The sequence below is a fragment of the Orbicella franksi genome, chromosome 3 (genome assembly GCF_964199315.1).
Source record: "Orbicella franksi chromosome 3, jaOrbFran1.1, whole genome shotgun sequence".
NCBI lineage: Eukaryota > Metazoa > Cnidaria > Anthozoa > Scleractinia > Merulinidae > Orbicella > Orbicella franksi.
The window spans coordinates 18,036,136-18,051,696 of record NC_138147.1 but is presented as its reverse complement, the minus strand read 5'-3'; the positions used below and the strand labels follow the sequence as shown (position 1 = coordinate 18,051,696).

The 15,561-nt window shown below is 42.3% G+C and overlaps 1 protein-coding gene across 1 annotated transcript; it reads right to left on the bottom strand.

Annotated features, from left to right (window-relative positions):
- Positions 1–10,642: 10,642 nt before the first annotated feature.
- LOC145483094 (uncharacterized) lies at positions 10,643–12,699 on the bottom strand. The gene has a single exon (XM_081461705.1). It carries the CDS (start codon positions 12,655–12,657, stop codon positions 10,681–10,683), a length of 1,977 nt encoding a protein of 658 aa, XP_081317831.1. The 5' UTR covers positions 12,658–12,699; the 3' UTR covers positions 10,643–10,680.
- Between the last annotated feature and the right edge of the window lie 2,862 nt (positions 12,700–15,561).

Here is a 15,561-nt window from a genome sequence, read left to right as displayed (position 1 = left end):
CCCGAGGTCTTGGTCGTGCCAGTGAGGGTTTTCCTATTGTCAGTTTTCCCGTCGTAAACGGTCATCCAAAATGTTATTCTTAGTTTGGCTTCGTGTTGGAAAAGGCTATAACAGATAAGAGTCCGAAAAAGAAAGGTACGTCTGAGACAAACATTTAGACACGGTTATCATGATTGTCTTGACGTTATTCCATCATATTAACTAAGCAGTTAACTTGATGGTAACAAATATCCAAAGTACCCCAACCTCTATTAAGCGCCCATGGACGCTTAATAGAGGCTTGACTGGAGAATCAATCAACGTCTAGTTGCGGCAAGTATATTTTGCGGGTTGCAGGTTGAAACGACTTGTTCATTTGAGTTGAAGTCGAATAAACCCCAGTATAAAGGCTAACGGCAAGCAACCTAAGCTAATTTAGGCTAACCGGAGTGCTATTAAGGCTAACCGAAGTGCTAAGTAGACTCACTCGGACTTAAAGTCGATTTTTCAACCAGCAACCTGCAACCTACAAAACATGCTTGCCCACGACGAAGAGCTTACGCTCGAAACATCGGCTCCAGAAATTCGCTGCGGCGATTAATTTACCTGATCACCCTCCTGCCAAACTCGAATATATATAACTCCTTAAGGTAACGATTTCTAGGCCGTTGAAATGATGGGGAACAAACACTGGAAATAAATTCAAAGTCTATTTATTTCATACTTATAGCTACGAATGCAAAAAACTCAGGACTTGCACCTGTTTCACTTGGTTCCAGTCTTTTTCAATGACTGTAAGTTTTCAGCCTGCGTCGCAGACGCTACCTGCCGCTGGATATTTGCACGTAAATTTCCCGTCTGCGGCACAGGCTACAATTAATTGCAAGTCTTTGTGAAACAGGTTCTTGCTGCCGGTAATCGACTAAGTGGTTTATCGTTATCAGTGACCACCAGTGTCGAATTTCTGGGCATATTAAAATAAGTGATGCTCCCGAGAATACCCAAAGTGGGATGGAGAGATGAATTTTCAATTAATAGTTACCAGCCCTTTTCGGTTCAATCCACGCGGGAAGACAAGCATCCGCATATAACATAACTATTTTACCGGCAGAACCGATGAATCGATTTATATTGAGGTTTTTAAATACTCGAGGGTTTTTGCGGTGCACATAATATATAAAATTAAGTGGATGTGGAGTTTGTTATTCCTCCAAAACAAAAGACGATCGAGGTGATATTGTATAGTCCTGGAATTAAGCTGAGGATTTCCCGGAACCTCAACTAAACCTAAGTACTGTAAGTAAATGATCCGGTTTCATTGATTTGCAGTTTCACTTTAAAATAAATCAAACTGCACATAGCCGGTTAGCCTAGTATGTGTAAACGGAAGGACTGGTCTCGACAGGACAAGCTAAGACGTGAGACGAGCAAGATTCTCTTTCCACCACTAAGTCTACTTAAGACATTTCATGCATTTATGGGAGTTTAAGCAAACACCAAAGAAGTCAAAGAAGGTGTCGACTCAGTGTTAAAAAGACTAATTATTTCTGGCAAGAAAATTATCTGCCGTAGTTTTCGTTTATCTGTGTGTGTTTGCAGGGCTTTTGTTAAAATTATATGGCGGTTTTAGATTGTAACTTCACGATGATTAGTTTGATACTTCAAGTGTTTTAAATTGTAAAGTTACGTTGTTCAATTCCAATTTGTGAACGAGAAAGTTTGTTGTGCTTGTAATTAATACTATATAAATGGCAAAATCCTTAAAACAACTTGATTTGTGAATAATCAAACGACAGAAAGTACCTGGCGTTCGAGATATAAATGGTAAGCGAATATGCTGACGCGAAAATATTACCTTTTTCTCGTTCAAGATCAGAAACTGCTTTGCCCAATAGACAATGATCTACATGAGTAAGGCATGACTGCCTGAGCTTTTTAGCGGAGCTCCGGCGGCCCGAAGGGCCGCCAAGCAGAGCCCCACACTCATATCGGAAAGAAAAGGAAAGCGATGAGTTGATTTTCCCATGGTTATCATGGCTAGCGGTATTGCTCGTGGGCGCGTACGTACGACGACGACGGCGGAGTTGCCCAACATAGCGGCTATACTTTAAATAATAGGTGACAGAGACATGTAGCCTTGGTTTACCGTGTACTTCCTTGATATTGGACATCCATGTTATGATCACTTGACACCTGTCAAAACAAGGTATCCGCTGACCAATATCACGTGACCATATCGCGGCTCCTCGAGGTCACGTGTTTTTTTGAAGTTGACTGCTGACCAAGGGCTGGTTATCGATTGGATCGCGGGCTCATATTAAGTTAACTTGTTGGAAACAGGGCAGGATTGTTCGTAAGCCGGTTAACGCTAACCCAGGTTTAAAAGTTAACCGAATTATAACTTTTTCTTCTATACGAATGTTTTTTGCTGTTTTGTTTTGTGTATATGGTGATTATTAAAACTCAAAACAGATCAAATCAAAACTCTACCTTTTTCTGGGTTATCTTAATCGGGCTTTGAACAACTCGGCCCAGGAGCTACGCTATTAGGCTCTTGCTAGCCTACGTGTAGCCGTACCCACCCCCCGAGGGAAAACGGGAGGGAGGGAACGTCTACGAAGAGCTGACACGAATCGTGTTATGTGACGTCACGCTTTTGCATGGAAATATATAATGGTTCCTTATTGGATAAGGACCGCGAGCAATACTTTCGAGAATACTGATTGGCTAAAATAGGTTTGTGCCAAGCCCCAAAATGTCTCACATTCTCACATCTGTACGAGTTTAGAGTTGCGCTAGGGGCAACTACAGACGCTCTGAGCATTTTAGAAATACCGGCAACTGATGAGATTCGCATGGAGGATCGAAACCATGGTCTTGCCTGAACTAAGCCGAACAATGGCATATACAACACGCGAAACAGTCAACAGACCTGCGCGTAAACAGCTACATTGGAATCATGTGGTGCCAGAATGACCAACAACAAATATGATATGCGTGATAAGGATCTTCCTACTGTACTTGTGAAAACAGCTCTAATCATTGCCGGGCCCAGCGTCACAATATAGAATGCAAGTATAAAGCAACATGTTCACGGTAAATTTCATATTTTGTCCTCCAAAAGCAAATTCGTGAAGACTTGAGAGCATATCTTGTAATAGAAATGAGCGTAAACAATGCATAAACACATGGAAAATTACAGAGGTGTCAAACTCTACGAAGCGACATGCAGATAACAGCGGAAACTATGCAGACCTTTTTAACTTTTAAAAATTTGCCATAGCACGATCTAACGGCTCAACTTTACTCAAAATTCCTTCTTATTACACAACATGAAGTGCCCTTCATAAACACGAGTGAAGCGACAAAAAAGGTCAAGTGACCGAACAGAGAACGGCAAATGTACGAATGTCACGAACCGCAGAGGTCGCTTAGGCTTGTCAACTTCTTCGAACTTAAATTCGCGCATTCTGGCGAATTTTTCGGCTGGAAAACAAGGCCAACTTTCTTCAAACTTGTGGCGTAGTTGATTCTCATAGATTTTTGTAATTCTTCCAAGTTCTCCTGCAAATTATTTCTCTTCCTGAGGAGAACATGACACTGCCTACAAATGTACTCTGATGTAGCGTACACATGGAACTCCAAATTTGCGAGCGCGACGTTTACATCAAAGATTGCCTTCTTGCTTTGGACCAAACATCGCTCGTAATCCTTTTCAATCTCTTTAAAACACAATATACACTTGAAAAGGGGACTGAAAAGGTACATTGACTTGCAAATAAGCTCGAAAGAATAAATATTTACGAGGCCTTTGTCTGCGCGAGGACACGAGTACAGACAGAAAATATAATTTGTTTGCATAACTTACATAAATTACTGTGACGTCACATAACACGATTCGTGTCAGCTCTTCGTAGACGTTCCCTCCCTCCCGTTTTCCCTCGGGGGCTGGGTACGGCTACACGTAGGCTAGGCTCTTGCTAGAGCCATCAAACGTGACAATCTTATTCAAGGAATCACAACCAGGGAAAAAGAAATAAAAAATATCTATGTATGCAGACGACACCACTGTTTTTGTACGCGACCTCGACTCGATAACGCATTTACTAAATATGCTAGAGAAATTTGCTTCTATTTCCGGTTTACAAATCAACACGTCAAAAACGGAAGCTTTGGGGCTTGGCCTTTGGAAAGACAGACAAGATACCCCCTTCAATTTTAATTACCCACAGGATCCTATTTGTGCACTAGGCGTTTTTTTCTCATACAACACGCCCGAAGCGGACAAATTAAACTTCGGTGACAAGTTACGTAACATGGAAAAAGGTTTGAATGCTCGGAAATGGAGAAAACTTACGTTAATCGGAAGGATTAACATTGTGAAAACTTTAGCCCTGTTGAAACTGACCTTTAACGCCTCTAACCTCTACGTACGACCTCGTCATCGACGAAGCCAACAATTGATTTTTAATTTTATATGGGAAGGCAAGCCTCCAAAAATAAAAAAAAAAAGCACAATCATAGGTGAGAAAGTCAATGATGGTCTTAAGATGATAGATTTTGGCATAATGGAATTACCGTTAAAATCTCATGGATTCAAAGGATACGACAAAACTCTGATGCAGGGTGGAAAGCTATACCAGAAGGCTTGCTTGGCGACCTCGGTGGCCTTGCCTTTTTACCTCACTGCCGTTATGATATAAATTTAATTCAGTTACACAACCTACCTCCTTTTTAACGCTCTGTGCTGAATACTGGCAAGACTACAGATCAGATTTCACCGATGACAGAACGAAATAATTTGGAATAACAGTAACATATTAATAAACAAGAACACAATTTTCTTTAAACAGTGGTACCAAAATGAAATCATACGCTTGCAAGACCTGCTTGATGCTGACTGCACCTCTCTATCCCTCCAAAAATTCCAACAAGATAATTGCGGCTACATGTTCCCTTTACCACATATTATGAACTGATAAATTCCATCCCTGCTAGTTGGAGACGAAAACTCAAATTCACAGATTCCCCCAACCTTAATCAGATCAGTTCGTCAGATTCCCCGAACATGAACAACATCACTACTCGTTCTGCTTATGCGGCCATCCTTGATCATTTCTTTCAACCACCCACATCTGAAACTAAAATCTTACGTTATGGCTTTTTTAAAGAAAGCTTCACAAATGTCTATATGATGCCTTTCCTCATAACGCAGGAGGTTAAATTACAAGTGTTCCAGCTCAAAATCATACCAACATACTCCCAACAAGACGTTCCTTGTGTCGAGCAAGGTTGTCTGATTCCGATAGTTGTCGGGCATGTCAGACCGAACCTGAAACCCTTCCACACATGCTCTTTCAATGCTCTTTCTGCGTTTTGGATCGCTTTTCAACCGTGGTGGTGTGAAAGAACCCTCCGAACTTTCGAACTAAATGAATGTAATGTAATGTATGGTTGGTACAATGATACTCAGTTCAAAGACGTTTTAAATTACGTCACAGTCGTCGCCAAATACTTAATCTTTCGCTGTTTTCAAGACAATACCGCCGTAACTTTTGACAGATTCCCCCCTTTCTTAAGGTGGCTGAACACAGTTTTTAATACCTGTGTTTCATTCACCTTTTTCTCTAAACCCCTTGATCTCTCGGTCGCCAAAAATGGCAGCAAGCAAGTTAACAACACAAACTTTGTTTTTTTTATGGTTAAGCTGACGTATGTGCCGTTGCCATGACAACACGAATAAAAATAAACAAGCCTTTAAAATCGGTTTTGTTTATTTGTAGAAAATCTAGTCATTAGATTTTCTTTATAATTTGTATGCAACAAGCTTGTAACGATTCTCACAAGTTAACACCATTTTGCTAATAATTTAACAGAGAGATCTTTAATTATCCCTTGTTGAAGGTTTACTGAAATATCTAGAGTGTCCTTTGTTAAAGTTCAATTATTTTCAATACTCCAGTTACTTATTTCCTAATGTATTTTCGTGCCAAATTTCTTGAAATTCTAATGAGTGGTTCTCGAGAAATAGGCGTATTTCCGAGAGTGCAAAGTTTCATTCAATCGCAATTTTTTGACTCACTACGCATGCGCTGCATTTAACTGGGTTCTTTCGGTTACAAAGAAAAAGCTGAGAATTTCTGAGTTCTCTCCATCTTTACCTTTTCTAACATATATTCCACGTAATTGTAACACACTTTTGTATCTTAGCTCTGCACTTTGCTGGTATATTGCTTTGCTGTATGTATAGGCGTGATCCATTTTTTTACTTTACAATTTTTTTTTCTTTTGTAAAACTGTTGTAACTATCTCGTGTGTTAATTAAAGAATTTAAAAAAAAAATTCCGTGATCTGGTGCTTTATTTATTTACACCTCTATCATGAGCCATAGAGGCTATCTTTAAAACAGGGAACGGGGAATCGGATATTGAGAATGGGGAACGGGGAACGGGGAACGGGGAACGGGGAACGGGGAATTTTTAAAATGGGGAATCTTTAAAAGCGGGAATCTTTAAAATGGGGAATCTTTAAAAGCGGGAATCTTTAAAATGGGGACTCTTTAAAAGCGGGAATCTTTAAAACGGGGAATCTTTAAAAGCGGAAATCTTTAAAAGCGGGAATCTTTAAAAGCGGGAATCTTTAAAATGGGGAATATCTAATAGCGTTAATCTTTACTGAAATGTGAGCGAGAGTCTCTCAGTTTCCCACGGGAAGCTATTTATTCCAACTCAACAGGTACAGAGACAGTTGTGAAATTTATTCATTGTAATTATATTGCACGCTATTAAAGCACATCGGTTTAGCGAGATAGTGGAGCGGTTCAAATCTGGATTGCACTCTTTGAGATCCGCCACCAGACCGACCAAAGAATCGAACCGCCTGGATTTATCTTAACTCCGGACTGTGACGTTTTTAAATTGAGTTCCGCAGCGATGGATATTTGTCCTAGCCTTGTCATGAGCTAATGGAAGGACTTACGACTTAACGACAAATATATGGCAAGGAAAACACGTTTTTGGTTATTTAATCGATAAATCAACAATCCCCTAAATCTGGTTTTCACATGACGTCGCTAAAATTCAAACTACAAAACTATTGATCCTCCTGAGATTTTATTTCCATGATGTATAAGAGCAGCTGATAACTAATATTCATACAAATTTTCACTCCAAGTGGGTTCTTGGTTTTGTAATAGACTACGCTTGAATTTCTCAGCTTTTGTTTGACGCGGCATTTACATAACGGGCAAGAAAGCCGACATGTTGGTGACTTATTTCGGGGAATTTGGCTATCTGAACAGTTCATGTATTAGAAAAAGTATCATTTTTAAAATGTTTTTGAGTTCCTGGAGGATAAATTCACCCTTTTGTAGCAAAACTCGGTGACAGATGTTTCTGTTGGTTTTCGGCCGCCATCCGGATGGGCGCCTGCATGGCGTCACCATCAAAAACCTCTATAAATTTGGGCAATAAATTTCTCCGCATATCTTGCGTAAGAAACATTGCTGTGACCTGAATCTTGGCGAAAGTCTTTGCATATTTACCTTCTTTCTCTTAAGATTCTGGACTTTATCATTTGAACTGTTTTGATTTTTAATTGATTTATTTTGAACGGTGCACGGCGTGACACTGAAAACCAGCAATAAGGTAATTCGATGCTCGATGCCCGAACGATAGGGAGGGTATGATCGCAGGTTAACGTTATGCAGTCATGCGAAGACAATTTCAAAGTGCCCGTTGCATTCACTTTAATTTAAAGAAGAAAGAATCGGTCGCTTTGAAGGTCTTCCACAGTTTAAGTGGAATGATTTCGGCGAACAAGATGCGATAGGGGGAAGGGTCGTTTGGAGCCGTTTTAAATCACAAAAACCAGGAACACATGGAAAGTCGAAACAGTAGTTGACAAGAAATCACCCGCTTTTAAAGATTCCCGCCTAAAAAAGATTCCCCATTTAAAAGATTCCCCATTTTAAAGATTCCCTATTTTAAAGATTCCCGATCCCGCCTTTAAAGATTCCCCATTTTAAAGATTTCCGCTTTTAAAGATTCCCATTTTAAAGATTCCCGCTTTTAAAGATTCCCCATTTTAAAGATTCCCGCTTTTAAAGATTCCCCTTTTTAAAGATTCCCGCTTTTAAAGATTCCCCTTTTTAAAGATTCCCGCTTTTAAAGATTCCCCTTTTTAAAGATTCCCGCTTTTAAAGATTCCCCTTTTTAAAGATTCCCGCTTTTAAAGATTCTCCGTTTTAAAGATTCCCGCTTTTAAAGAGTCCCCATTTTAAAGATTCCCGCTTTTAAAGATTCCCCATTTTAAAGATTCCCGCTTTTAAAGATTCCCCATTTTAAAAATTCCCCGTTCTCCGATTCCCGTTCCCCTTTCTTATTATTCCATTTCCCGTTCCCTGTTTTAAAGATAGCCTCTCTATGGCTCATGATAGGTGTCAAACTCTGCGAAGAGACATGCAGATAACAAAGTCCGGAAACCGATCGAAACCATGCCTTTGAACTCTAAAACAAATTGCTATAGCATCGCCAAACGGCTCCACTCTACTAGCTTCTACTTAAAATTCCTCCTCATAACAGAGCATTAAATACCCTTCAGAATCACTTGTGAAACAACGAAAGGTCGACAGACCAAAACTTAAAGATAAAAAAAAAAAAATGAGAACGGCAAATGCACTATTGTCAAGAACCGTAGATGTTGTGTAATTTTTCAAGGATCTGTCAAATGTTCATCTCAAAGATGTCAACAGTCAGCGATTTCACTAATCATATCATGATACCTGGAGCTGGTATCATAGAACGTTCGGGGCTATCTTTAAAACGGGGAATCGGGGAATCGGGGAATCGGGGAATCGGGGAATCGGGGAATCGGGGAATCGGGGAATCGGGGAATCGGGGAATCGGGGAATCGGGGAATCGGGGAATCGGGGAATCGGGGAATCGGGGAATCGGGGAATCGGGGAATCGGGGAATCGGGGAATCGGGGAATCGGAGAATCGGGGAATCGGGGAATCGGAGAATCGGAGAATCGGAGAATCGGGGAATCGGGGAATCGGGGAATCGGGGAATCGGGGAATCGGGGAATCGGGGAATCGGAAAATCGGGAAATCGGGGAACGGGAATGGGGAACGGGAATGGGGAACGGGGAACGGGGAATCTTTAAGTGTCATTGTCAGTAAGGACCAGGCAGGGTCCACGGATCGAGGTCGGCCGATTCCCTCCAAACTTTCAGCATTTTTCCTCTATCAGATAAGATAACGACCGGTGGTATTTTTAGTAAGATAAAATAAATTTCTTAGAGTTTAGACCACCCCCCCCCCTAGTTTTTGGTGCTATTTTGGCCACGTGAGACGGGAAATTTGGGTAAACTTCCATGAATGATTTTACGTTTTTCGCATTAGCCTTATTCATTTATACAAACTGTACATACTTCCCATCCTATAAACAGCTCATGTCTCCAATATAAACGAATTTGGTTAAAAATAACTTACTTTGGAGCGCTTCCAAATATCATCACTTAGAGGCTATCGTAAATAAGAAGAATTTTGGCAATTTTCAAAGCTGGTTTTCTCTAAAGTGCGGCAGTTTATTTCCAGATCAAAACTAGTTTTTATTAGTCTGTCTTAGAGTCTTTACAAATACGCAAACTCTCATTTGGCAAGTTAAAATCCTGTGGCGTGAGCTCTCTCGCGACTTTAACCTAATTTCCTAATTTGCATAATTGTAGTTTTTCCGGGAAAAATTTCCTCTTGATTTGCGACATGTTAGAGGCGTTTATTGGCTTTTTTACTATGACTAAGAGAAAAATATAACTTTTTCAGATAAGTGGCTATACTTCAACCGCGTATTTTGTCATTTGGTGTTTCAAAATCCCCTCCCGTAAGCTTTCTTCAAATTTGACTAATTTGCATGTTGTCGATTTTTCCCCGGAAAACTTCGCGTATTTGTTGACATTACATACAAGCGATGATGACCCTACACCTAATGAAACAAATTTTCTTGAAGTTCTTGTTTTTGAAACTATTGTTGTTTTGATCTTTCAGACGTTGACAGTCCACAACGAACATGACAGTTCGCGAATCGAATTCTGTCATTTTAATAACCACGGACATGCAAATTAGTATGCCAGACAGACTCAAGATTGTGTTTTGTAAGTTAGTGAACAGTTTTGGAGACTACCAGAGTTATTTTTTCACCAGATGTGATGGAAGGTAAACAAGTTGCTGAAATGACAGTCAATTCCGTGGAAGAGGAAATATAATTCGAACATTAAGTAACATGGCTGTGCAAATTAGTGAGTCGAAACTTAATACACTGTTACGTAATAGATTCCTGGCTGGGAAAGTGACAAAACGTTACTAAAGCTGAGCAATCCGTGTTTATTGCTGCTGAAATCTCCGTCCTATTTCTTTAAGCACAGCTTTTTCGTCGATGAAGAAAACCCGGATTGGTTTTATCCATGATAGCATTTAAGTATGGCAACGGACAGCTGGCGTTTAGCAATGCGTAAAAATCCTTGGAGTTTTCGTTTTACTGTGTTTACCATAACATTCATTCAGTTTTCAGTCTTATATTGTTTACAATTTTACAAGTATTTATAAACCCTGTTATGTAATGGTCCCTGCACCTATCTAAAAGGCCTCAATAGAGAAGATGGGGGTAGAAGCAATGAGATCCTCCCTACTAAAACCATGTGACGTTATTTTTGAAAACATGCGCAACTCTCAGAAAATTTTTCAATGGCCTCGAAGAAAGTCTTTTTTCTTGACAGCGGTCCACTTGTCGTCAAGTGTAGCTGATTGCAGATTTCTTTCAGAACTGCCAGTTTGAGTGAGTCAAGGTTCTTGTTCTTTACAAGTTCGCAGATATTACTATCACCCACGATGATTGGATGGCTTGGTTTACCCATATCATCCATTACCAAACTTCTAAGGGTGTCAATGGCCATTTCCGACTCTGCAGCCTCGATGTCTTCCTCAGGGATTTCCTCCGCATCAATACCCCTATGACGCAGCGCCGCTGTCTGACGTGAAAACAGGCTGCTGATTTGCTGCGCAGTCCTCCACTCTTCGGGTTTAAACGTGAGCTCTCCGTCTTCATTTCTGAGGGTCTTCATCTCCCTCGCTACCTGCACAGGATCGGCCTTGTTTCCAGTTCTTGCACCCTCTTCAAATTTCTTCATCAAGAAGGCCTTGACGTTATCAGTCATTCTGGTGGGTCGTTTTGTTATCTTCAGAGCCCACCCCAATGGTCTAGGGTCATATCCTCTGACAGTGCTGCCACTATCCTCACCTTGCGATGAGGTTGATGGCACATCCGGAGCAAACGTCACCCCCGTCGTAATTCCCGCCCATTTCCTCCTAACGCGGTCATACATGGACTCGCAGTCCACCTCAAGACGGTGCTTGCCCGTGTCCATATGGGTGTCTGCCTCTGCTTGGGTCTTGAACGTGAGGACGCATCCAGTCTCTTGGCAAGAGTAGATCTCGGACTGGTTCCTGACGCTCTCACCCACACTTCCCCTATGTGTAGCTTGACCAAATGGCTTTATCACCCTTAGCCCAGTATCTCCTTGTGGTGTAACTCCAAGACCACTATAGGGGATGAGGCGTCCAGGGCCGATGTCGTACGCTTTCCACACACGGATGCCACACTCCTCATACTGGAAATTGTTCAACACGCTAATACCTGGTATCTTGCCATCTTTGTTTCTCTCCCTGGTCGTGTCCACCTCGACGACCGCTGCTCTGCACCCTTTGAAACCACCATTTGATTCTAGTGCTGTTTTCATATCCTCAGCAGTGACGACGTCGTGCCTCTCGTTAACCCAGCGCTTTATGTGTGCCTTCATAGCAGCAGTCTTCCTATCGCAGATGTCCTTACCAGCCTGTGGCTCTGAGAAATCATATCGCACTGGCCTGACACCGGTTCTCACCCCCAATTCTCTAAGACTTAGCAACAGATGCCCATTGTGGTAACATCCAGCGTTATCTGATCGGAGGTAGGCTGTTGTCACAACTGGATACTCCTGTTTGACTTTGTGCAGCAAGTCCTCTATGATTGAAAGAACGGCAAAGCTATTTTGGGAGCAGTTGTTGAAAATGTGTACAAACCACTCGACTTCATGCTTGCTTTCCACTGTTGCTCTAGTGATTACTGCGCTGATATGCCAGTTTCTTCCCCTCTTGCCAAAAAAATCACTCATCTGTTCTCTGTATTGCACAGGCAGAAACTTCATGGCCCAGTCCATTATGACAAGACACGAGTTCTCGTCTAACTTCTGGAGGATATGTTGCTTGGCTTCGTCCTGGTTACTTGACCGTAGCAAGTGAGCCTTCCAAGCCTGTATGTTGCGCACACAATCTGTGTACTCAAACCTCAGCCTACCCCTCACCTCTTCTGTCATGTCCGCTTTGTCTTGCATCTCTGCCACCTCTCTCAGTACTCCTTCCAGACTCTCACAGCGCTCACATTCGTAGCAGTGTTGGTGATCACATTCGCTCCTAAACTCCCATGCACTACTGTCACTTAGTGCGTGGACCGTGCAGTGATCACCGCAATGTTCACCTCGTCCGATATGTGTCTTGACATCATTCTTCAAGTACCTTTTTCCATCCTTTAGTAATTTCTGAGTGGCAGTCACGCTGATGCCCTGATCTGCTAAGCCCTCCAACATCAAAAATACCTGGTCAAATGCCTCTGTACCCTCTGCAGTGGTGTTGTCAAGTCCCTAAAGGGATTTCTGCATAGAGGCCGAACACACCTCAATCATTCGGTAGAGAGAAAGCTGGCTCGCTGGCTCGAACCCTTGTTCTTTACAATAGTCTAAATATTGTCTGATGATGCGTGAAGGGATGACGGTCCTTATGACCGCTGGTATGATAATCTTCTCTCCCGAGTCAAGCTTGAGAGTTTTTGTCCCGAACGCCACGTCCTGGACAAATTCTGGTCTGGAGATATATTCAATGAAATGATCCACCTTTTCGTGCTAATTCTTGTACGGAAACTAGGAATTTCGGGGAGTGGTTGGCCCTTTCCGGCTTCTGTTGCATGCTGGCGAGCTTGATCAATGCGCCATTTGGAGAGCCCAGGGATCATCTCTTGACGCTCAGCTCTTGAAAAGTCGTCTGCAAAGAGGGAAAGGATCTGTCGCTTTGTTTGCCAATGACCTGCTTGCCCATAGGCCTTGACTAAAATGTCGACAAGACCAGAGTTGGGATCAAAACGCTTGCGCTTGCCTTGGTTGTCTCTGTTTGGATCCAAAAGTGCCTCCGTTTGTAACGCCTTCCAAACCAATTCTTCTTGGCCGGGAGTGATGACAGACAATGAGGTCGCTATAGTCTCTTTAGCTTTGCGGATGTAATATCGCTGCTGGGTGTCAGAGACATCGTCCCAGGTCGTGTTCAGGGTGGACATTACAGGGCTGTACCGGCCACCTGAGATGCTGTGGACAGCTTCGTTTAATTTCTGCCGTTTGCTGTTTTGTTCCTCCATCTCGTCAACCCATATGCTAATCTCTTCTTCTGGTATCGAGGCTTGGGACGAATGGGACTGCAAAGAGACTGTTTCTGACCCCTCACCAGTGCTTGAGACCTCTGCACACACCGTGGCTGGCATTATGCTCTCCTCACAAACAGTAATGACAGAGAAAGTGGCGGAATCAGACTCCTCGATATCGTCTCCAATCCCCAAGGTGTCTGAGTAAGGATCCTGAAGCGTAATAAAATGGATTAGCAAATTATGAACAAGATTATTAGTAATTCCGCAAAGATCTCCAATACATGTAACTGTGGAAACTCTATATGTGTTTCCTAGCCGATGCCAAAGGGCGCCCTCGCATTTTTGTTCTTGTTGGTGTCTTCAAGCACCGGTAATTATTTAAGAGCGGTTGAATCTTAGTTAGGACTGGGACCAAGTTGCCATTCAGAAACCGTTCTCGACGCGTGATCGGAAAACTCGGATAAACCGCTATCTTTATAACTAGGTCTAAAGCCTCTCGGAAATCGACCACCCCTAAACGATTCAAAACGGACACCCATTGAAGAAAAGACAGGAAAACCAACAAAGATACCTTTTATTCATGTTGCCAGTCGTTATAGATATCAGGGCACCTGTGGGGCACATCAAAAAATCCTCTGATTACTAAGCTATGAATGGGCAATGTGCAGTAGCTTACCTGTTCTCCAGACATGAAACAGCGAGCCTTACGGGATTTGTAGTGTGCTCCGCGGCAGTTGGAACACACAGCTGTCAATAAAAATGATAATGATAAATAGATTAACAATACTGACCACAATCACCATTACGATCACCATCAACGTGAGTCACCCTTACCGTCACCGTAACCATCGTCATCATGGTCATCGTCATCGTACCCAGCTTAACTAAGGACGGCTGTCCAGTCTTATTAACCCATTAAGGTTATTTCGGGCAGCCATGTACTCTTTTTATTTTAACTTAGTTTTGTTCATTTAATTTCTAGCTGAGTGCAAATAAAGTTGTTGTTGTTGTTGTCAATCTGGTTTGTGCACTTACGCAACACCAAATTAAAGTGCTGTAATTTCCTTTCATGACAGCCAAAGGAAGGAAGGCGAGTGAAATAATGGGCGGTGGGCGTCCCTTGCAGCCCCACCCACCTTCCCATTCCCTCTAGGCCCCCTCCTGGTTCCCCTCCTCCCCATTCTCTCCCATTTGAAGTCATTTTGCAGGCAGGGTGCCTGATTAGCAAATTACCACTTCAGTCCACCTCGAAGCACTACCATAACGCCCCACCCCCTCCCTCCCTTTTTCAGAAAAAGTTATAAGGGTACGAGACAATATAACAGAATCGAGCAATGCCTTTGTTTATTTAAACGAGTCGACTAAAAGCTAACAGCTCGTTCAAACACAAAAAACAATGGCATGGGATTACGTCTGGCTTCCTTCCCTTGGCATATTCCAATAAAAATTAAAATTTATGTACTGACCATATGAACAAGCACAAAGTAAAATAAGCACCTTCGAAATAAAGTTTTCGTTTGTATTTACCAGTCAAGCCCACCCCGCAATTCTGAGGATTATGGCTGCGGTCTGGCTGCACTCAGTTTGTACTTACCCGAGCCGATGGGAACTGTGGCATGGTGAAATTGATGAGTTTCGTCCGACAAGGTGGCGTTTACGCGGCGCGGTTTCATTATAGTTTTCCGCGGTCCTCGATGACTTGGATACGAGCATGTGTTGCTCTTTCTGCCAGCCCAGTCTGTAGTTAATTTTTTTCTATGTCTCGGGCATATTGTCATTGATGTTTTCTCGTCTTCGGTTGCAACAAAGTATCCAGATCTATTCAGGATCAGGTCAACCTCATTAACGTTTTCGTCTCCGGTTCGCTGTTGCCTTGAGCTCACTCCCAGGCTTAGTAGATGTGCAGTTATGTCTAGCTTACATGCCAACAGGGGTACAATCTGCGACCCCGTGCCCTCCAAACTACAGGCAGAATCAGGAGAACTGAACGAGCAAGTCAAACTAACATTCATATTGCAAACAGCAACATCAGCTAAATTGGATCAGTGTAAAGAATCGACTACAGCTGTCTGCAGATGAT